Genomic DNA, 23,782 nt, shown 5'->3' with positions numbered 1-23,782 from the left:
GAGGAAAGAGGAGGAAACGGGAGGAAAGGGGAGGAAAGGGGGAAGAGAGTAAGGCAGGAAGGGAGGAAGGAAGGAAAAGAGGAAAGAAAAAGAGGAAAAGAGCATTTGCCGTTCTTCTCAGACATTTACACATCCTCCTCATATGCAAGATGCTTAAGAATATTTGGTTCATGAGGGTTCTTTGGGGTTTTTGGTTGGTTGGTTTTTTTTTTTTCCCTTAAGCCAGCATTGGTTATATTCTGTCAGGTTTTATTTTTCTTTAAACTACAACATTTTTCAGATTCGTGACCACTCCAGGAGGAACGAAAGACAACATTCCCCCAAAAAAATCCCCCTCCCCAAATCAATCCACCCTCCTAATTCCCTCCCCTTCCACCCCCCCACCCCCAATTTAAAGGCTACTTTTAAAGCAGCCTGAAGGGGCTGCAGGGCAGACGGGTGGGACAGTGACACCGGGCATCGTCCCCACTCTCCGCCGCCGGCACGGGCAGCGCCGCCGCCTCAGCCGCCAGCGGGCGGCAGCATCATAGGCGGCGTCCGCCCCACCCGGGAGGGTCCGGAGAGGGGTAGTTGTGGGTGCCCCGGGGCTACCTCCGCAGCCTGCACCTTCCCTATTGTCGCCGATGCGTTTGAGAGGCGGGAATTGGGGTGGGAAAAAACACCATCAATTCCAAAATAAACCCACCAACAAAAATAGATGTTCCAGGAAGAAAATCCTGGCGATTGCGACGCGCTGACGCATCTCTGATGTCACCCCCTGTGCGTGATTTTCACACCGGCAGCAGAAGGGCGGGAGCGCGGCAGGAGCTCGAGGGGTTGTGATCCCCCCTCCCTGCCAGGGAATGCCCCGGAAGGTTTAACGAAGGCAGTGATTTCCACGGACGGCAGTCGCACGGGCGGGGGCTGGACCGAGGAACCCCCGCCTGATCCAAGTCTGCAGTCCGGGGCACCGGATGCCTTGGGACACGCTGCTGGGACCAACGCGTGTTTCCAAAAAGGCCTTTTTTGGGGTACACCTGCCACGCAAGGAAGAACTGTCTTCCTCTTCAGATCCAAGATCTTTTACTCAGTGTTTTCTCCAGCTTACGGGCTGCAGGGTTGTGAACTTGAAATACAAGTTTTGAGGAAGAAATTATCTAAATGCAGAATATCCCAAGTCTTTGTCAAAAAATAATAAACTGGAAATAAGGCATGTTCTAGGTTTTCCTCAGCTTTATTCCCCTCCCATGTAAGCCTGTACAAGCTAATAACATCATTTGCAGTATCTGTTTAAAATAATTAATAGAAGTGTTATTAGCCTCAAGAATTACTGAATATGCACAAAGCTACGTAACTATAACCCCAATTTATTTAAATTGGAATTTTCTGGAAATCTGTGGGTGTGATATACATCAAATCATATTAATGGTTTGGGTTGGAAGGGACCTTAAAGATCATCCAGTTCCAACCACCTTGCAATGGGCAGGAACACCTTCCACCAGACCATGTTGCTCAAAGTCCCGTCCAGCCTGGGCTGAACACTGCCAGGGATGGGGCAGCCACAGAGTCTCTGGGCACTCAGGCAAGTAATTCCTCAGACAAGTATTCTTTACTTTTAAAATAAGTATTTTCAGAGCCTATGGTTTCTGAATACCTTTCTCTCATGTACAAAGACACTCATAATTGTTTTCAGAAAATTGCCAGCCCCAAATTAAGGGAATAGGGCAACTGTAGCCCTTAGCACTACTCTCGCTATAGAGGGATAATCCATGCTGTTAGGAGTTACTACACTGACACACTATTTTATAAAACCATCTGGAAAGGTTGTCAGTCCTCCCCTCCAAATAACACAGACTTCACAACTGGGTGGTAGCAGTCGTGGCACATGAGCACCCAAAGGAACTGAGGAAGGTGAGAGAGAAAGAAGTTGATGGCAGAACTCTTACAGTAAGGTTATGAAATGTATAACCAGAATGACACTGTATCAGAAGTATGCAAATACACATACAAGGGAATAAACTGCCTTCACCTCCTGTTTATGTAGAAGTCCAAGCACATTAAAATATAAATCACTCTGGTTTGTTGGAACAGATAACTGTACTCCTGATAGTACAAGAAAGTGCTGCTGATGCACATAATCTTCCTCTACACTTTTTTCCCATGGCTTCCCTACCACCAGCTCTCTGATCCTGGCAACAGGTAGAAGGCAACAGCTAAGCCAAGCATCCCTTTCAACTGTTACTCCTTATCCTGAAACTGAAAGCTATTTCAAACTGAGATTTAGACTAAGAACAAACAAAAATTCATTTTTAAAGGATTATGAAATTCAATCTACTCATGCATCCAGCCTCTCAGAAAGTGTTTTATACGTAGCCTGGATGAGGCTTTGGGCAGTGTTTAAATACAGTTACATATTCACAGGACCTGATGCTCCAATCCCCCTAATGTGGTGGATCCTGTGGGTGCTGGGCTTGTAGAATGAAGCTCCCAACAGGTAACTAAAACCAACTGCATGCCCCTAAAGGTAATACTTTTGTCCAACCATTTAGCTACCGGCTTGAGAAGTTCATTGCCTGCAAAACATTGTTACTGGTCACTGTTTATCATTCATCCATGTAGTCCAGTAATCAAACAATGAAGTTTAAATGCATTTATACATAAATGAAATAATCACCTTTTTTTTTTTTTTTCCGGCAAAGCTCTATTTGCTATATCAAGACTAAACTTCATAATTTTCATAAGCATAGTCTATCATTTTCTAGGCATGTCTCTGCCACTTCAGGGTGGACAGAGGTAATATTTTGTGATTGATATTAAGTGACACCAAATACCCCTCATGTCAATAGTATATTTTGATAAATCTGGACATTACCCAGCACAGTTTATTTTTATTGGAGGAAAAGGAGGTGGCTGAAGCTAAGTATGCTGGCAAAAGCATAGTTTTGCAGCCAGGAAAAGTGCTAGTATTAGCACTGTTTTGTTGGTCCACTTCATATACTAGGAACACATTCCCAGCACAGACCTCCAATTCCAAGATAAATGTGAATTAGAGATGGGGCAGGATGATACAGCAGAAGAAAGGGAACAGAAGAAGTAAAAAGAGATAACTTTTTCTTTTATCATGATGGAATTACTCTGGGGAGATCATTCTAGCAAACATCCTCTGCCAAATCTATTGCAGTTACTGAAGATGCTAGTGTCCTGATTTATCCCCTGCTATGTTCTGCCTAAAATTACGTGGTGAACCAAGAGAGCATGTGCTATGCTCCAGCTGTCGAAATTCACAACCTGCTGCATCACTGAAAACCCACTTATGTCAGAAATTAAAGCTAAGATGCTACATGTTGCATAGGAATGGCTGAAGCATAAGACATGCCAGCCTGTAGAAACAGAGACCTGTAGCTGAGAGGTGGGATGGACAAGTGGTGTTAATGCTTTCATTTCAATTAAATGTCCCTGCAATTACATTGAAAAAAATGGAAAAAATTTCTAGGAGAGATAGTTTTGAAAAGCAATTCAGAGGAGTTCAGAGAAAATTCTGAGTAAGACAGATTACCTGTGTAAGCTGGGGTCACTTGTTCAAGAGTGTCGGTCATGAAACAATAGTACTTTTTAATCTGAATTTTAGGCACACCTGAGTCCCACTTCTTGTGCTCTGTAACCCAGTTATGTATCAAAAAAAAACAAACAAACCAACAAAACAAACCAACAAAACCCAACCAAACAAATATAATTATGGGACAAATAATACTTATTATGAATTGGCCACTGCTAAAAATGAACTGCTAAAGATGCTCCTTGTATCAATGCCATACAGAAATAAAAAGTATGAACTCCAACCTTTAATTATAGTCTATCCTAGTGCCTTTGTCCTAGAGATTGTTTGCAAACTTAGTTCTGCTGCTGTACCCAGTGTATCAAATGTGTATTGCCCACAGAGCCAAGAATAAAAAACTCCCCTTGGTGTTTATGGGCCCAGATCACTCAGAGTGGCAAGAAATTGTTCAGGTATCTCATTCCCCTTATGTCTTCAGTGCTGTAAGTACAGTGGATAGGCTGGCCCACTACAGCTGCAGACAGAAAATCAACTATTCACAAGTTTTCATGAAACTTTCCTCACTGAGATCTCATTTCTTCATTAAGAATGGCTGCCCTCAACACCCAGGTTGGATGGGTGGAAGGTGTCCGTGCCCATGGCAGGGTGGTTGGAACTAGATGATCTTTAAAGTCCCTTCCCACCCAAGCCATTTTATGATTCTGTGATTCTAAATAATTCTGTGATTCTATCTGTTATGCAATCATTGCATATAATCTAAACCTACATTCACCAATTCTCTGCATTTTTCCAGATACAGAAATCAAAGAACATTATCAGGACAGCAATGCAATTACAGTAATGTAATTACCAGTGCTGCTCCATCCCTGGCGGTGTTCAAGGCCAGGCTGGACAAAGCCTTGGGTGGCAGGGTTTAGTGGGAGGTGTCCCTGCCCATGGCAGGGAGGTTGGAACTAGATGATCTTAAGGTCCTTTCCAACCCTAACTATTCTATGATTCTATGACAGTAGACTGTGAGCATCCTTTTCTGTGTGTGAGGTGTTGCAGAGGTACAGACAGATTACAGGTACCCTGCCCAAGGTCACCCCCTGAGTCAGGGGCAGCTGCTCTTCTCTTGGTCCGGTGGAGGGGTCTGTGTTTCAGATCTCCAACAATTTCTCCCCCATTCCACCGCCCCAAAAAAATAGTCAAACAAACAAAAAAACCCAGGTAACTACTACCTTGCATGTAAATGTTAATATTCCCGCAAACGACCAAGGGAGGGGTCTTTCCAGCAAAGCTCCTCGACTGCAGCATACCGGTATTTACAGTGGACTGGTCTTTTCCAGTCACCCCCTCTCCCTCCTTCCCTCCCTCCCAGTTACAACCGTTGATTTCTAAATGGTTCATTATGTGCCAAACCGCGGTGAAGTTCAGGAAGGACAGAGTAAAGCGGAGCCGTGCGGTGCTAGCCAGGCGTGCGGGATGCCGGCGGTCGGCCCCGGCCCCCGATATGGGCACTGCCCCGGCCCCGCACAGCGACAGCTGGAGGCATTGATTCACTTTCGCTCTTTTTTTCCACCTTCCCCCCCCCCCCCCCCCCGCCTTTTTTTCCTTCTTTCCCCCCTTTGTTATATCCTTTCCCCCCCTCCCCCTTTTTTTTTTTCTTTCTTCCTGCTGTTTCAGCTTCATTGCAGATCAACAAATGAAAGCGTGCCCCGGCGGCATGCGGGGAGACAACGGGAGTGCGCGAAAGGACTCTTGTGTGGCCCCATCCTCACTCTCCCTCTCGGCGGCATGTGCGACAGGGGCTACCCCTGGCCGTTCCCGGCGATGTCGGTGACAAACAGCCCTGGCTGGAAGTTTCCAGTGCAGCCTCTTCCCTTCATCCTCTGATTGTTCTTATTGCTGCCAGCTTCGTGAGGAGGGCGCCGCTGCTGCCCTCACCGGGGGGGCTACAGCAGGGCTTCCGCGCGCCGCGCTCTCCCCCAGCACAGGAGGATGGGACGGGCGACCCCCGCCCCACCCTGGCTGCGGCCTCTTCCCCGCCCGCCGACCCCCGGCCCAGCGGCCGTGGGTCGCGCCCCACCTCCCCTCCGCCGCCATTCCCATCTGTCCGGCGGGCTGGCTGTCCTGGGGGTCCCGGGTAAACAAGCAGGGGAACCCGCGCACACCCCACGGAAAATAAGCGCGGGCGGCAGCAGGGGACGCCTCCTCCGCCGTGCTCCTCAGCTCGGCCGCGCTGGTTTCGTGAGGAGACACGGACGCTACCCCCATCCACCGCCACCGCGAAACCCCCGGATGAACTGATGTGTTCCGTTAATCCCCAGCACCGGTCATCCCCGCGCCCGCCCTCACCCCCCCCCCCCCCCCCCCCCCCGGGTGGCGTTCCCCCGCTGCTGCGGAGCGGGTCGGAGCGGCCGAGACCCCGAGGGGTTACACACGACAGGCGGCGGCTCCGCGGGTGTTTCGGGAGCAACATGATGCTGGTGCGTGAGGCGGAGGTCGCGTGGGCGCCGCGGGCTGACACACCAGGTGTAGGAGCGCGCGTACGGAAGAACCGCTTTGCGTGTGTGTGCGAGGAGGGCTGACGCACACACGCGTGTGTGTGGGTGTGCGGGGGGGAGGTGGCCGCACACGCGGGCCGGAAGCTCCGCTCTGGGGGCGACAGCACCTGATGGCCGCCACGGTGCCCGCCCGTGTTTCGCCCGCCGGGGCTACGATGGATGGCGAGGGACAGCACCCGGGTGAACCGGCGCTCCCCGCCACGCCCGCGGCACGCTTGGGGCTCTGTGCGCGGAAACCGGCGGCAAAAGAAGGGGGAACCGGAGAAGGCGGTGCCGCGGCGCCTGAGAGAGGCTGGAAGCTGCGGGCGGGAGGGCGTCCGCCGCGGTGAGGCGGGAAGGGGGCGGGGGGCGAGGCTCCCGTTGACCAATGGTTTCGCGCCGCTTCGCACCCGAGGGCCCGCCCCGCCGCCCCATTGGTGGTCAGGGCCGTCCTTTACGCGGCATGGGGGCCAATGCCGGGCGGTGCCGGCTGCGGTGCGCTCCGCCCCGTCTCGGTGTGTGAGCGTCTCGGTGAGGCGGTGGTCACGTGTTGTTTTGCTCTTTAGTTGGGGCACTCGGTGCGCGATGTGTTACTTACGGCGAAACTCCCGCCGGCGACGGCAGCAGCAGCAGCAGGGGCTGAGGAGCGGCAGCGGCGCCGCCGCCGGTACTCGAGCCGGGGAGAACGCCTGGCAGCCGCCGGCAGCACCCGCTGCCTAGAGGCGACAGCGGAGGACCCTGCTGCGGCTTCTGGCAGCCGCGCTCTTCCAGCGGAGGAATAACTTTATTTTACCCGCTTCTACTCCTTTCTTTTTTTTTTTTTTTTTTCTTCCCGCGGCGCTCGGTCCCCAGCCCCGCTTGGCGGCAGCGGCAGCAGCAGCAGCGAGAGGAGCCGGGCGGCATTGCCGCCGTGGGTCGGGGATGGCGAGCCCCGCCGTGCTAGGGCTGTTGCCCGCCGTGAGCTCCCCACCCGGCCCCAACCTGAATAACAACAACAACAACAACCAGGGCGTGAGGAAGTGCGGGTACCTGCGCAAGCAGAAGCATGGCCACAAGCGATTTTTCGTGCTGCGGGGCCCCGGCGGCGGCGGGGAGGAGGCGGCTGGCGCAGGGGGCGCCCGGCTGGAGTACTACGAGAGCGAGAAGAAATGGAGGAACAAGTCCGGGGCGCCCAAGCGGGTGATCGCTCTGGACTCCTGCCTCAACATCAACAAGCGGGCGGACGCCAAGCACAAGTACCTCATCGCCCTCTACACCAAGGACGAGTACTTCGCCGTGGCGGCAGAGAACGAGCAGGAGCAGGAGGGCTGGTACCGGGCTCTCACAGATCTGCTTAACGAGGGAAAGGTGGCCGGTCAGGGATCTCCCCACCGCCACCTCGCCTCCCCCTTCGCCGCTTCTTGCAGTGCGGCTGCTGCTTCCCTGGCCGCCGCCGGCGAGGACCTCAACTACGGGCTGATCACCCCGGCATCTGCTGCCTACCGGGAGGTCTGGCAGGTGACGCTGAAGCCCAAGGGCTTAGGGCAGAGTAAAAACCTTACCGGCGTTCACCGGCTCTGCCTCTCAGCCCGCACCATCGGTTTCGTGCGCCTCAACTGCGAGCTGCCCTCGGTCACGCTGCAGCTGATGAACATCCGCCGCTGCGGCCACTCAGACAGCTTCTTCTTCATCGAGGTGGGGCGCTCGGCGGCCACCGGCCCCGGCGAGCTCTGGATGCAGGCGGACGACTCGGTGGTGGCCCAGAACATCCACGAGACCATTCTGGAGGCCATGAAGGCGCTGAAGGAGCTGTCCGAGTTCCGGCCCCGCAGCAAGAGCCAGTCCTCCACCTCTTCTTCCTCCGGGGGGGCCGCCGGGCCCGGCGGCAGCGGTGCCTCCTCCACCCACCCCATCACCGTGCCCGGCCGCCGGCACCACCACCTGGTCAACCTGCCTCCCAGCCAGACCGGCCTCCTCCGCCGCTCCCGCACCGACAGCCTCGCCGCCGGCGCCAGCACCAAGGGCACGCCGTGCCGGGTGCGGACGGCCAGCGAGGGCGACGGCTGCCGGGTGGGCTCAGTGGCCGGCAGCCCCATGAGTCCGGGCCCCGTGCGGACCCCGCTCAGCCGCTCGCACACGCTTAGCAGCAGCGGCGGCGGGGGCCGGCAGGCGGGGAAGCTGCTGCCGGTGCTGGCCAGCGGCGGCGGCCTGCAGAGCAGCCGCTCCATGTCCATGCCTGCATCCCACTCGCCCCCCTCTGCCACCAGCCCCATCAGCCTTTCCTCCAGCAGCGGCCTCGGCTCCGAGGCTGCCCATCCGCATCACCCGCAGCGCCCGTCCAGCGGCAGCGCCTCTGTCTCCGGCTCCCCCAGCGACGCTGGCTTCATGTCGTTCGACGAGTACGGCTCCAGCCCGGGCGGCGACCTGCGGCCCTTCTCCTCCTCTTCCACCGCCAGCAACCGCAGCAACACCCCCGAGTCGGTGGCTGAGACCCCGCCGGTGCGGGACCCAGGGGGCGGCACCGATCTCTACGGCTACATGGCGATGGAGCGCCCCCCGAGCGGCCGCCTTTGCTACCGGCCCGGCCCCGACGCCGCGGCCGACAGAGGCCATCGGAAGCGTACTTACTCCTTGACCACCCCGTGCCGGCAGCGGCCCGCCCCGCAGCAGGTCTCCTCCGCTTCCCTCGACGAGTACACGCTGATGCGGGCTACCTTCGCCGGCAGTGCCGGCCGCCTCTTCCCTTCCTGTCAAGCCGGCGCTTCGCCCAAAGTGACCTACACCCCCTACCCCGAGGATTATGGGGACATCGAGATCGGCTCCCACCGCAGTTCCGGCAGCAGCAGCACCAACCTGGGGCCGCCGGCAGGGGGGGGAGGAGGAGGGGGAGATGATGACGGCTACATGCCTATGACCCCCGGCGTGGCTGCAGCCTTAGGGCAGGGAGGCCGGGGTTGCGATGATTACATGCCCATGAGCCCCACCAGCGTGTCTGCGCCCAAGCAGATCCTGCAGCCCCGGGCGGGGGCGGGTGGCGGGTCCCCCGGCAACAGGAGCAGCTATAAGACCAGCTCACCCGGGGAGAGCTCCCCTGATGATAGCGGGTATATGCGGATGTGGTGTGGCTCCAAGCTGTCTGTGGAGAGCTCGGATGGGAGGCTGAGTAACGGTGACTATATCAACATGTCCCCTCGGGACCGCCAGCATGGGCCCCAGGCTCCCTCCCTCACTCCCCCGGACTTCTTCTTTGCCCCTTCGGGGCACGGTTCCAGTGAGCCCCCCAAGCCCGGCTGCTATTCGTACAGCTCCTTACCCCGCTCTTACAAGAGCCAGGGCCTGGTGAAGGACAGTGACCAGTATGTCTTCATGAACTCCCCAGGGAGGATGATCCCGGAGGAGGTGGTGTGCGGAGCGGGCCAGTTGTCTGCCAGCACTTTCGCCCCCTCCAGCCACACGGTGCCTTTGCCCCTGCGGCACAGCCGGACCGAGAGCTTCCTGAGCCAGCGGTGCCAGCGGGCGGTCCGGCCCAGCCGCCTCTCTCTGGAGACCTTGCGGACGATGCTGCCCAGCATGAACGAGCACCCTCTGCCGCCCGAGCCCAAGAGCCCCGGTGAATACATCAACATCGAGTTTGGGGATGCTGCCGTTTATTCTCCCCCCTCACTGCCTCCGGACAGCCCGGCCTCCTCCCTAGGCTCAGGCACTGGGCAGAGGCGCTCCCCTTTCTCTGATTACATGAACATTGACTTCGGGTCACAGTCGCCCTCGCAGTCCGGCATGGTCTCGGTGGGCTCCCTTGAAGCGCTTTCACCAGGCTCCTCCTCCAGCACCAGCCAGCCCGAGGGGCGCTACCTGAAGGCGGCTGTGGGGGTGGCTTGTTCATCCAGCCCGTCCGATGGTGGGGATTACACCGAGATGACCTTTGGCATGGCAACCACCCCACCCCAACCGATCGTTCAGAAGCCAGAAAGTGCCCGGGTCACCAGCCCCACGGCAGGGGTGAAGAGGCTCACCCTCTCTGGGGTGGAGGCTTTCATTCTCTCTAGCCCTCCCCCAGACCCAAATCGGGGGGCTAAGGTCATCCGGGCAGATCCGCAGGGGCGCAGGAGGCACAGCTCGGAAACTTTCGCCTCCACCACCACTGTGACCCCTGTGTCCCCCTCCTTCGCACACAACCCCAAAAGGCACAACTCGGCCTCCGTGGAGAATGTGTCCCTCAGGAAAAGCGAAGGCCTGGAGGAGGAGCAGGGTAGCAGCCCCATGTGCCGGGAGACCTCGGCTGGCTTCCAGAATGGCCTCAACTACATCGCCATTGATGTGGTGGATGGGACCCTGGCAAACTGTGACAAAGCCAGGTCGAAAGCCAGGCACGTCCTGAACGGTGGCATCAACGGAGTGGAGATGAGCACCTATGCCAGCATAGACTTTCTGTCTCACAACCTTAAAGAAGCAAGTGCTGTGAAAGGTGAGTAGCCTCATCTGACAGTGCCTGCCATGCGTGTTTGTGCTTAGTGTTTGTTCCTTGCTGCAGGGTTGTGTTTTGTTGGGTAGAGCCCTCTCCCTCCTTGCTTCCTTAAAAATCTCTTTTCCCCCAATATGTCCTGTAATAAACAGTCTTGGAGGAACTCACTGGCTCTTTGTATGAGAAAAAGTTTAATTTTAGGGTATTTCTTCACGTTTGAGTTCTGCTGTGCTATTATTACTATGAGTGTATACTTTTAGATACCCTAATAGAGGCTAATGTTTACACAGTTACTATGTTTGGGCTGTACTTCAGAGTTTTCTTATGTAAGATTTTGGAAAGTGTTTGGAAAATATGACCAAAATAGTTTATGTTAATGCAGCTTCTAATACTATTTTAAAATCCTATTTAAAAAAAAATCCCACCAAAAAAACAAACAAAAAAAAAAACCAATCTTTGGCTCTCTTGCAGGGAAGGTCAATCATGCCAAAATAAGAAGGATAAATTTAATATTTAGGTTTGGAAATATCTCTTGCAAAAGTATCAACAGTAAATCATGGTGAGCATGGAAAATGAATTTAAAAAAAGTAATAATTCTCTCCAGAAGTCACTATATGCATGAGCTGTTGCATGTTGTATTGCACATTCGTACATTTCCCTTCAAGGCCTGCTCTATGGTGGGCTGTAACTGTGTCCCAGCTGTAACTGTGTCCCAGCTGTCAGCTGAGCCCCAGTATGAATGACCACTTGGTTTGTTTTGCTTTTATACGGCTGCAAGTGACGGGTGTTCCAAGGCAAAAGCAAAACAAAGAAATGGGAAACTTAGGGCAAGAGAGAATTTAGGTTTTAATTATGTAGCTGTTCCTTTGTGGAGGTGGCAGTTATGCTGTGAAAAAAAAAAAAAGGAAAAAAAAAAGGAAAGAAACAAAGAAATATGCACACACTCCCAAAATAGCAACCTGCCTTCTTTCAGGGAGTGAGAATTTGTGTGCGGCTGGGGGCTGGTTGAGGAAGGCACCAAAGAGCCAGCCTGTCAAGGATTAAAAGTTAATGATGAGGCGCTGTAGGGATTCTCTTTGCTCTTCAGTTTATGCAAGATATGGTACTTCAACCCTGTATGCAGTCATAGTTGTACTGTATGTTCACGGGGCTAGCTAGGTGAGGTGGCACACTGCAGGAAACATAGCTTCTTAGAGGTGGATAGTGCTTGCTGCTGTAGTCATGGTGCTGATGGGGGGCACCAGTAACAGCCCAACAGCGACAGTTTGTAAAAAACACTCGCAGTTTGTTTTTTTTTTTTTCTTCTGTGTTCTCAGTAGCTAGTTGATTTTGAAGAAGAAAATATTTTCTCTTTTGATAGGAAGTACAGGAAGATGGAAAAGATGAGAGAGAGAGAGAGAGAGAGACACCGTTTGCAGAGCAAGCTTTGCACCTAATTAAGGCGAGCGGATTGCTGAATGCAGTGTCAGAATTTGTGAGGATGATGGACACTTACTCTGATGGACTGGAAGGGCTGAGGGCAGAGCATTACTTTGAGTCTGTTGCTTTTAGTTTTGCTGGGGTTGATTTTGGGCTTGACCCGGACTGATGTGGATGCTTGGCCTTGGGCTGGTGCCCCGGGCACCCACAAATGATTGTGCCCTTTGCTTTGCAAACTGAAATTTGTTTTTTCACAGAAACGAGGAGTTTTTCTTCAGCCACCTACAGCCCCAACTGCAAACCGAGGCCCAGGTTGGGAAAGAGCTATTTCCACAACATTCCCCAAACTGCTGACCTTAAGGAGGGGGGGAGAAGGGGCGGCGGGCACCGGCTACAAAGAAAACCTGGAGTGGATAGACAAAAAGCAGGAGCGAAGGAGACGGTGGGTGGGATAAGCAGGGGCAACTGGCTGCTGTCCTTCCTTCCCTCCCTCCTTCCTTCCTACTTTCTTTCCCACCCAGTAAAAAGGAGAATGCAGTAAACACAGTCATGTTAATTTGGTACACGGTGGTGTCCAGAGGAGGGGATTCAGTTCTGCTATGAATTTGTTAAAGGGTGTTTATAGGCTTGCTTTATTTTAATATTTAATCTGCATGCCTGTTTATTTCTCCTCTTTCCCGTAAGCTTTTAAACACAGAACACATCAAGGAGTGGTGCAGGGAAAGAAGGTGGTTGAAATTTCCTCTTTCTGTAGGAGGCAAGGCTGGCTTCTCCACCACCCTGTTCCCTGAGAAGTGTGCATGCCTGCTGGGTGTACTCAGGGTTGGGGGACTTGGGGAGTAACAAAGCCAACGTGGGGAGGAGAAACCTTACCCCAGCATCACACAGTATTAGGCACCAAAACCAGGGGGTCGGGTTAGTTGCACCTGTGGCAGGCAAACTGGAAAAGCCATAGCATGGGGGAAGGAGAAATGTATCACAAAGGACTTGATTGGTGTAAGCTGAATTGAGTCATTGACTTCTGCAGGTGTCCTAGTGTCTCTTTTAGTTTTCATTGGGATTTCACACCAAGGTTTGTTTACAGAAGGACTGTCTCCACTCTGTAAAAAGATCACTGAGTATTCTACCAGTGTATTTGAATTTTGAACATTGTGATTTGGGAGACTATGAAGAACGCCATGTTTTACAGAGAAAAACATGCTATTTAAAGAAAATTGTATTTTGAGCATAAACAAGATCATTTTAACACAGTAGTAATTCAGGTAGATTTGAGAGAATGTAATTTTATAAAAATCGTTTGCACAAGAGATAGCTTATATGCGATCAGCATTGTTTACTTCGTTGTTTGCACTTCTTCAAATTTTGTTTTTAACTCTATTAGCAAAATGAGAAGCTTTAATTCTTCAGAATTCTTCAAAACCCAAGAGAGGTTTCTAGCGATTGTAAAACATTGGAAAATTCACATACATTTAATATTTAGAACAGGAGAATGTAAGAGATACAGGGAATACAGACTCCTTGTAATCACCTCAGTAAATTAATATTTTGATTTGTGTAAAATACATGTAAAAAACATGAGTTTGAAATGTGCCTGAGGGTCTGTAGTAGTAGATGTGTTTTCATGTGGGTGTTCTAAGGTAAATTATTTGTATTATTTAAAGGTGGCTGGCTTTCCCGTGTAGCTTGTTTCTCTGCTATCAGTAACTTGCCTCTGCTGTAGCGAGTGCTGTGCTTTTGGAAATCTCTGTCCGTGTTATTCTGTCATGGCAAGAGCAAATGAGTGCATCCACAACTGCTGTCAAAACAGAACAATTAGAAGGTTGCTTGAAATTACCGGTTTGTTCAGTTTTACTGTGTTCTGAAAGTGTGCAAATGTTTAAGAATTGGAGAAACACTTGCCGTCATCTGATGTGTAAATAAAGTAATGCTGTTACTGGTTGGTTCAAACTTGTTACTTGCTGGTAATTAGCCTTTGTTCTTAAATGATGACTGCTTTTTCCTGCTTAAAAAACGTATGAACTGTGTATGGTTTTCATTATTTATGGAGAAATTTACAGTAATTTTCTCATACAGTGTAAATTATTTATTCCAGTATATTTATGACAGATTACACTTAGTAATTATGTGACTTTTTATGGTGGATCTTAGTTCTATTGAAGTCAAATGGGAGTTGTCTCTGGTGGGGTCAAGATTTTGTTCTTTGTGTAATCCTGAAATTCTGAAGTAAAATTCCCATTAAATTTAGTGGGTGTGTAATAGGGAATTTTTGCTTAATAGAAAACACCAGACTTGGGTGGGTTATCTTTAATTTTGTTTTCTTTTTCTTAACAAAATACTCTGTAACTTGTGAATGTTTCTAGTAGTTGATCTAGTTTTCTAAAATTGAACAGATGCTCTGTGTAATGGTGCAAAAGAACTTGAGGGTTGTTTTCCTCCTGTGTTAGTTTCTTTTGTCTTGATTTATTTAAAGAAGTCATAATCTGTAATGCATCTACTTAACATCGTAATAAGGTGATTATTGATAATAATGACATCCCCCCTTGTCAATTAGCTCTTCTTTTGTGAGGGTTTTATGATTGCAGCTAAACAATAAAAAGCCTATCTAAGAAATCTCTTCTGTGTCTTTCTAATGGCATTTTAGATTATTGAAGACATAACCCTTGTATTGTTTTTCTTTGGGATTACTTTCGCACAGTGAATTATTAAGGGTTCCCTCCCCCTTCTTTAATATGCCAACTGCCGTGAAGTTTTGGTTCTCAGAGTAGCATGAGAATGTTTGTTTTTTTAACAAAACATGTATTCATTTTAAAATGGCTTCTTAAAAGTACTAGAAAAACTATATGCTGTGTTAGAAAGCTATACATCTTTTAAAGTTCTTTTTTGAATAAAGTAGTTGTGGTAAATTCTGCAAGAACATTAAAATTAACAGCAGAAAGAACTAATATCCTAATACCTTACATAGTTTGATTTTATATTTATATATATATATTTAATTTTTTTACCTCATGCTTAGAATTAAAAATTTGAGGGATTTGTTTTTTGGTTTGTTTTTTTTTTTTAGGTTGCTTCTTTTTTTTTTTTCCAACCTTGAGAAATCAACTTCTTTTCTCTCAGGTTGCATTTTACAGCTAACCAAACCAAAATAGTTAGGTCTGAACCTTGAAGTGCCACTTGTGAAATGTAAAATGTAAACTGAAGTTGTCTAAGATTAAATGAAGCCTTTGATAGTTTAAATTATGTTTATTATATAGATGTCAGCTTTTACAAGCAGAATATTAAAATGTATAGCATCTGTTAGACTTTTATTTTGCTTTATACTTCGTGTTTAGCTATACTGAATTGTCATGGTTACTTTGAGTCATTTAAGATAAATTGTTATAGACCAAGTTGAATGGTGGGTTTGTACTAAAATGAACCATTGCAGTCATTGCTCAAGGCAGAGGAAGTGCTTAGGTTGATGATTGCTTCTGATTGCTTGATTTCTTTCAAGATAGCTACAGAGGCTAACATTTGCTTGTAAGTAAAATGGATAAAGGAATGTTTGAGTATTAGGATGTGTTTTATATGGTGGTTTGTTTTTTTTTTGTTTAATAAAGAGAATAACATGGGTTTGTTTATACTTGATTTACTATTATTTTTAAATAGCATTAATTACACTGGAATGCTGAAGCGGTTTAACAGTTGAAACACAGCAAGCATCCACAGAAAAATTAAGCTAGAGTTTGTGTATGTAATCTAACTTCTCCCCATTCAGCAGTTAAATGGCAACATAGGTACAGTGGGGTATTTTCTGTTTATATTGGATTTTCTCTAAAGCCCCATTAATATGTTTCTTTTAAAGTAATAAACACCTAAAGAAATGGCTGTATCTGGAGTCTTCTTTCCTCCCCTAGTTGAAGTATGGTATGCTTTTGTACTGGTTGTCCATATGTTTTCTCTGTCTTAGGTGTGTTGTGTATTGGTCATTCATTATATACTTAAGCAGAGTTTGTGGAAGTTTTAATGTTATGTTGGTGTGTGTAATGGCAATTTGAAGTGAGTGTAGTGACTGAATATGGGCTTGTAATAAGGGCTTGCTTAAATACATGGAAATCAGTAGCATCCCTTGAGTTTTTAGAAGAGGGTGTAGTGACCCCAAAGTTCAGGTATGTTTTATTTGTGTGTCTGTTGTCTGGCATGTAGCTATTTTTAAAGTTTTTGTGTGTATGTATGTAGGGGGTCAAGAGTGGCAGTCTTGAAAGGCCAAGTTCAACTGAGCAATTGCCTTGCTGCCAGCTGTTGAAAAGGCTGGTTTTTCCTCTTGCAGCTTTTCCAAAGGAAGTCTTTTCTTGCTGGTTTTGTGTTTGTTGTTTTTTTTTTTTTTTTTTCAGGGGGGTTTGGTTGTGAGTTGTTTTGTTTGTGGCTTTTTTTTTGGGGGGGGTGTGTTTTTTTGTTTTTTTTTACACTTGTGTTTGTCTCAACTGCATTTAGCTGTCCAGCATGTGGACATTTGGGGTTAGTCAGTCCACCGGGTGCTCTGGAGAACCAGCAGCAGTATGCAGAGCCAGCAAGAGAAAGATGTTCCCACATCTTTCAAATGCAAGTTACAAAGTAGCATGAATTTCCTCCCTGCATCTCTGTCTGCTACAGTGGAAACCAGGATTACTGATTTAGATTGTATTTGCAGTTTCCACACGAATTTAGGTAGGATGCATCCCTTAGTTTGTAAGAGTTTGTATTTAAAACAAGTTTTTAAGGCTTAGTTATTACGTGCCTGATCCAAAGCGTGGATAAATCAATGTAAAGATTGCTTATGTCTTTACAGAGGCTCACCTGAAAAATACACTTCATGGAGTGTTGAAGTGCTAGCACATTTAGTAAGTAACATTTGAAGCTCACTGAAAGACAGCAATAGTGTGTAATCTCTGTGTTGCCAGTTAGACAGTAATGTATAATTTCCCTGAAGAACAGGTGTGATCACAGCGACTAGTCTTGTATGTGCATGCACATTTGCATGGCATTGTGCTGTTGCTTGGTAGCTGGGGTGAAAAACTGGCCACTAAACCAGCAATGTTTAGGAAAGATGTTCAATCTGATCATGAGAAATCCTTGTGGAAATAGATTTAAAGGGCTAAATATGTGGAGTTCTGTTACTATCCAGGTTTTCTTACTTTCACAATTTATTTTTTTTTCCAAAACAGATGTTCTGAATTTATTGTCAGTGATTATGACCCGAAATTACGTATAGATGTAAATAAAATAGCAATTAAAAAGATTCACTTCTTGTGGGCAGTGAAGGGCAGTACATGCTTGAAAGAGGTATGTTGCAAGTTAGCAGTAGGGAAATGCTTTCCAAAACAAACATCTTTGATACTAGGCTGTGTTTTTGTTTGTTTTTTTCAAATCCAGATTTGCATGCTTGAGTTAAATGGAAGTTATTTTAGAGCGTGTTTTTTATCTCAGTAAATCAGTCACAGGAATAATTAAGAGAAAAAGAATTCAACCCTAGCTTCAAGTCTAAGCCCCCACCTGTGATAGTAACATCTAGATTGCAGAAAAGTAATGCAGTAGCTTGATTCCATAGATCAGGAGTGATTCAGTGTTTTGTTTACATTATTTGTCAATCTCCTCAGCATCCTAGAGGAGAACACTTCCTTCCTGGCAGATGGCAGCCCCAGGGCCATGCACCTGCCATTACAAGCACTGCGCACTAGTAATCTACCCCAGCACTACTGTTGACAAGAGGCTAATGATTGGAGACTGTCTGCCTGACAGCCTAAACAAAATAGGAACATATTTGTCCTTCAGCGAGGGTCTGAGAGACCTTAGGAAGGACAGTCAGGACAGTATAATGGAGAACTATAATGGAATTTAATTTAGACCTCTTTGGTAGTGTTTGCAATGTGAGCCACTTTTAAGGTAATGATGCCGCAGAAGGTGAATGATGTCTCAAAGAAGGGATTTTCTGTTTCTCTGGCAGAGCGATAGCTGACTTTATATTAATAGCTCTGTGTCAATGGGAGGAGGAAGGCTTGTGTGATTTAGCTGGCCCTGCCACAGTCCTTTGCAGCAGTCTGCCCTTGTCGGAAGGAGGGGGTCGGATGTACTTGTGCAGGGCTCTGTCCTGTTCTGGCAAATGGGGCCTAAGCAGTGTTAGAAAGTCAGAATGTCTCTTTAATTGTTTGAGTGGTGTGTTTGGTACTTGGATAATGCATTCCCATTTCAATAATTTGATTTCTGATATTATATGTTTTTATTATGTCATTAGACCAGGATCTCTTATTTTATCTGTTGTACGTTTCCCTTATAAGCTTGTGTGTTTGGTTTTCTTCCTTGAAAAGAGTGTGGGTGATGTTTCTAGGGGACACTACCCAAGGTGAGGGTATCTTTGAAGTAGGCCAGGATGTTCTTTGCTAAATTTAAAAACTACCCGAATATTACCCAGAGTTTGTAGAGTATTAAGCAGGATTACATGACGCACGGATTAGACATTGTTGAGCAGCCTGTTTTTGTTTGAAGGGGTCAGAAATGAAGCCACTGGGGCTTTAGTGTGATGCCAAAATAGCAAACTTGCTGATACCAGAAACAGCAGAAGTTTCTTAGAAACAATAGAGCACAGTGGATAATTTTCCAAGCTTTTTCAAGTGGTGCTTTAGTAAAATTTGTTTCACACATGCTGTGATGACAAGCGTAAAGTATGAAACTTAACATTTTACGTTACCATTGGGTCTCAATTTCCAAGTCTGTTCCATAGGTACTTTACAGTAGACTAAGAACAACACTGTAAGTATGATTTAAGGCAGAGGACTTTGCTTCTGTTCAGTCAAAGACAAATCAATAAATTATTCCAGTGACAGTGGGAAAATCATGTCAATGAAATAAGATCTAAGCAGTTTTAGATTTGCCTCTTGTGCTGTGTGCTCCCAACAGGAGCAATATATAATTTTAAAACAGTGCTTAGGACAGTCCTAATATTCAGTTTAACCCCTCATTAAGTTGCATAGCATTGGCAAGGTAATGTATGGAATGAGACTTTGGAATATTTCCTTTTTTTTTATTTTTCCCCCTTTGGATCTAGACTTTTGCTCACCATAAGTCAGAAGATTGATTGAGCAAGGCATCTGACATTCTTTTGGGAGGAAGAGTTAGGCTTAACTCTTACGTAGGAAATGGTGGTGTTGAATAGTTGCCCTAGAACAAAAGACCAGCAACTACGCAGGCTTAGTCTGCCTTCACTGATGGAGTTAATTGAGGCTATAGGAAGTTATTTGCAATAACTGGTAATGTTACATTTTAGCATTATTTAAAAGAAGTAAGAATAGAATTTACAAGTGGATGCCAACTTCATCAGTTTTTTAGTGAATTCAAAACCCCTTTAAATCACCAAGTTTATTGCTTCTACTACCGTGGTCTCTCCAGTGCTTGAGTTATTTAGAAGTTATGGTGTGAGTTTATTCTCTAGTCTTTTTACCAGTTTCTCAAAAACTCCAGTGAGTGGCTTTAGTTGGCCTTAAAAGAAGGGAGACCAAATGTCAGGTGACGTGTCTAACCAAAATTTTCACTGATACCAAGAAAAGACTTCTTACAAAGGAATTATGAGGTTTGGATCTGGAAAGTGAAGGCACAGCCGTCCTGTAAGGCAGTTGCACTGGGTTGTGTTGTAATATAGAATCATAGAATAATTAGGGTTGGAAAGGACCTTAAGATCATCAAGTTCCAACCCCCCTGCCACGGGCAGGGACACCTCCCACTAAACCATGTCACCCCAGGCTTCGTCCAACCTGGTCTTGAACGCTGTCAGGGATGGAGCATTCACAACATCCCTGGGCAACCTATTCCAGTGCCTCACCACCCTAACAGGAAAGAATTTCCTCCTTATATCCAGTCTATATCATTTGTTTTTATGAAGTAAACATTTAGAAAAGTTTAAAGGAGGGTGGCTTGCATCTTTTGTAACAGGTTCCAGTCCTGAGCAATTACTTCTGCCAAAATTAATGAAATATAACTATGTTTTTTTAATGACAAAAAAAAAGCTATACTTTTGTAACAATCTCGTACACAAAAGTGATAAAGATTTATGATGATGATTAATATTAAAGTTTTTTGTGAACTATGAAAAGTCACTATATTACAATTATTTACAGCAAATTAGTTTTGATCTAGCATAAAGCTTTCAACATTTTTGTTTGGCTTTGGGATCAAGCTTATATAACTTCATGCAAGGGTACATAATTCCCTCTGATTTTACAGAATCGGTGCTCATGACTTTAACCATAGTTACAGAGAAATGACTGTGTGGTGGAGCGTTAGGAATAAATATATAGATAGATATAGATATATGATGCATAGGTACAGAATACTTGAGAGAATTGACCATAAACTTAAAATGGTTAGCACATAAGACTTCATAATCTCAACAGTGTGGCAGTTACTCTCACAGGTACCAGTGAGAGATTCTAACATGTATCAGTGAACGCTAAGATAATACTGCATTTTGGATATCTAAGAAAGGTAACTTACTACACTGTTCTATTTCAATATCTAAATGTCAAATGAAAATCCTATCAAGACAGGCTTTTAACTTTCCCCATATCTGGTATATTTTTAAATAAATAGTAGATTGCATGGGTTCTAAATAAATAAATTGGTAGTGTTGAATATTAGCCAATAGGATGATTTCCAGATACAAATGCACAGCTGTATTTCAGCACTGTGACTTCTGGTCTAGGTCCTCACTCTTTTTTTTTTTCTTTTTTTTTTTCTTCTTTTAGTATGAATGTTCAAGTAACAGTGACCTGAAAGCTGTGCAATGTATGGTAACATGAGATAGTCCATCTCTTATTAAAAAGAATTTGATAGAGAAATAGCTGGACTTCTGTTATTGATTTGAACTAATGAACTAGAATTTGGCCCCAAATAAATAAATTGATGTACTTTATTTTCATAGGTATATACTTGACTATGCTAGAAAGTGAGAACAGTAGACTTAGATCTTGAAGCTTGAGTGAGCACATCCAAACTGGTGTGCCTGAATGCAGAGGGAGCTGGCCTGTGCTGACTGAGCTATGTAGGATGTTTAGGTCCCACACTGATGTTTGATGGGCTTGTAAGAGGTCATTCAGAGAATCTTCTGCAAGTCTGAAATTATTCCCCAAGTCTCGAGTTTGCTTCATCAGTCACAAACATGGCAAGCTCTAATTTGCCGTACTGGCCATGAGGATGCTATGTTGTCATATTAAGAGAAAATATTGCAGCATTTTCTGTTCCTCTCACTCCTTGGTGGATGTTTTCCATTTCCTTTTTACTCATAGATTGGCTGTTGTCGCTTCTACAAGTTGATAACATTTCAATTGTACCGTTTTTAAAAAAATGTATATATATTGAGAGTTATTTACATGATAATTTTGCTCATAAAGACTCAAGCTTGTATTCTACTTAATTTTACTTTGCTGAAGAATACAATTGCATTGATTTTTTACTAATAATTTCCATGTCATTATAGCACAGATTACTCTGTTTTCTTACCCTAAGTATAGGAGAAGCAGAATGCTGAAGTTTGGGTCAGGATATTTTTGTTTGTCTATTTGTGGTTTTGGTTGTTATTCTTTGTAAACAAATAAAAAAATAATAAAAATCCAACCCCCCCCCCTTAATCTCCCCACTTCCCCCCCCAAAAAAAAAAACAAAACCACCCCCAAACCCACACAAAAAAAAAAACAAAACCAAACAAACCCAAATCAAAACCCACAAAAAAGGTGCCTGGTACTTCAGAACATGTACCTTGGAAATGGTGAACTCTTGGGTATTGATGCGTAGGAGACAACTTTAGACTCTCCACTGTAGAGACTCTACCTTGAGTGGAATGAAGTGTATACATCTTGTCCTTAGTAAGGTATCTTAACCCTGAAGACGTTCTTAGTATTTCCTATTAGTTTGTTTTAGACACCAGCCATTTATCAGGCACTGATTTTTAGCTTGTCGTCTTGAGGTATTTTCCCATACATTCCCATAAAGGGCTGCCTGAGCAGCCAACTCTTCTCCATTCCACTCTGGAGGCAAACTTCTATTAACTTCTGCTGAAGATGGCAAAACAGTAGACAAGTTTTTCATTGAAACTGTATGTTAAATTTCTAATTTGCTATCTTTTATTTTTTTTTTTGTCATGTAAACCTGTTGTTTTATTGGACTGTGAAATGGCTTTATCTTACTCATTAGTGCAACTGTGGGTTTGTGTTTATGTATGTGAACCTGAGCAAGATCTTAATTTTGCTTCTGTAGCCAAAGAAACATTTCATGCTTTGGTATGTCTCAAAATATATTAACTTGTTATGGCATCAGCTACAGACAAAGCTGATTCTTACCTGGAAGAAGGAAATAAATTGTATTTGATCAGTTAAAAATAGCACTGTGCTAAAAAGAATTATATTTGGTAGTTGTCAGTAAATTCAGCAGCAGGAAACACTTGTCCAAATTTCGTGTTTTAGTTTAGGAAAAACAGTGGAAATAAATGCTACCCATATTAGTACAGGATGTAGCATAGTGGGACTTTGACTGTAACTGTCTGAGTGAGTAACATTACTATTTGTCCTTTAAGTCTACAATTCTGTTTCTTCACTGGATCAGACGGTACTGGAGGTTTTTCTCCTAGTATGTGTATTTCTCCTGGTATATTTGGTGGCACCTTTCTTAAACTTCTGCTTTTGTAATGTGTACATATAAATTTGACAGAGGTTTCCAAGATTTTTCATAGCAGCTGTGAGATACTAATAAGGACTCTTGCAACCATTTCTCTTTTTTCACGGATTGTCTTAGGTCCCATTTTGGGCCATTTGTGACCACATAATATCTTTCTGGAATAGTAATAATGAATTACTTCAATTAATTTTTTTAATGTACTTTAATTAAAAATAGCTACTGGATATAGGGACCTCTGATACAGTATTAAATAGTCCATGGACTATAATTTGGAAAGCTGTAATGGGGAGGAACATTTACAGCCTGTTCATACTGGGTTTATTTTGGATGCATTTTATGGCAATGGTTAAGTAATTGCCCTAGTCTTGTTCTTGCTGTATAGGAAAGCGTATTTGTGGTCTCTTGTCTCATAGGTTGAATTCAGATTCTTTTATTTTTTTTTTACTTGACATTTCTCTTTTTTTTTTTTTTTTAATATGACACTTAGCCTGAGGCATCAAAGTGAAAGACACAGTCAAAGTAGTTATGCCTTTTATTAGTGCCTCAGATTGGTTGGTTGGTTTTTCTTTCTCACAAATAGGCATCCTGTGATTGCTACAGAAAAGTTTTGGTAGGATTGTTTAGCATAGATGGGATGGGATTGTTTCCAAGCCAAGGGAGTATATTCCAGAGTAGGCTATTTATCCTTGTTTTGTGGAATTCATCTGTGCTGGGCTCCTACTTTGGTCTGATGGACACAAGAGTATAATTAAAAGGCAGAAATATCTTCATCTGAGGCTGCAGGTTGACCACAAGACTTCAAAATCTTAGGGGACCTTAATGTAGATGTTCTGAGTGAAGCTGCTTAATGCCTTTTGTGTTGCAAATATCAACTCAAGTGTTGTCAGTGTGTTCTAAGGCTCCATTTTCCTGGTTTAGGTTCCCACATGTGGTGTTTTTTTTTTCATCTAGCCAATGTTCTTGCATGTTATGTAGAACTGAGAGGTTTATCCCAGTCTGTAGACATCTCATTTGCACCTTGTTAGTAGCCTACTGAAACAGCCCTCTTAAAAATCTGGCTTCTATAAGTAGTCACTGGAAGGATACAGGTGTCTTTTAAGTATTGAAGAGATGGGTTAAAGTCAGACTTTGAGACTGGTGCAAACCTGCCTTCCCTGGCTATAGAGGAAGCCTGTACGCTTGGCATAA

The 23,782-nt window shown here is 45.8% G+C and overlaps 1 protein-coding gene across 3 annotated transcripts in view; it reads left to right on the top strand.

Annotated features, from left to right (window-relative positions):
- The first annotated feature begins 6,611 nt into the window (after positions 1 to 6,611).
- IRS2 (insulin receptor substrate 2) overlaps positions 6,612 to 23,782 on the top strand; it is a 28,135-nt gene continuing 10,964 nt past the window's right edge. The window contains exons 1-2 of one of the 3 annotated variants that reach the window (XM_062619231.1): positions 6,612 to 10,504; positions 12,178 to 14,524. In XM_062619231.1, coding sequence (XP_062475215.1) covers positions 6,982 to 10,504; positions 12,178 to 12,461 — 3,807 coding nt within the window. In that variant the 5' untranslated portion in view covers positions 6,612 to 6,981 and the 3' untranslated portion in view covers positions 12,462 to 14,524. Of the gene's footprint in view, positions 10,505 to 11,861; positions 14,525 to 23,782 lie in introns of those variants that run through there. The other 2 variants (XM_062619236.1, XM_062619245.1) reach the window with 2 other exon arrangements.

This window comes from Pezoporus occidentalis, unplaced genomic scaffold, assembly GCF_034315485.1.
Source record: "Pezoporus occidentalis ecotype Australia unplaced genomic scaffold, CSIRO_AGI_Poc_V1 ctg105, whole genome shotgun sequence".
Classification (NCBI taxonomy): domain Eukaryota; kingdom Metazoa; phylum Chordata; class Aves; order Psittaciformes; family Psittacidae; genus Pezoporus; species Pezoporus occidentalis.
This window is presented reverse-complemented; position numbering and strand designations above follow the sequence as displayed.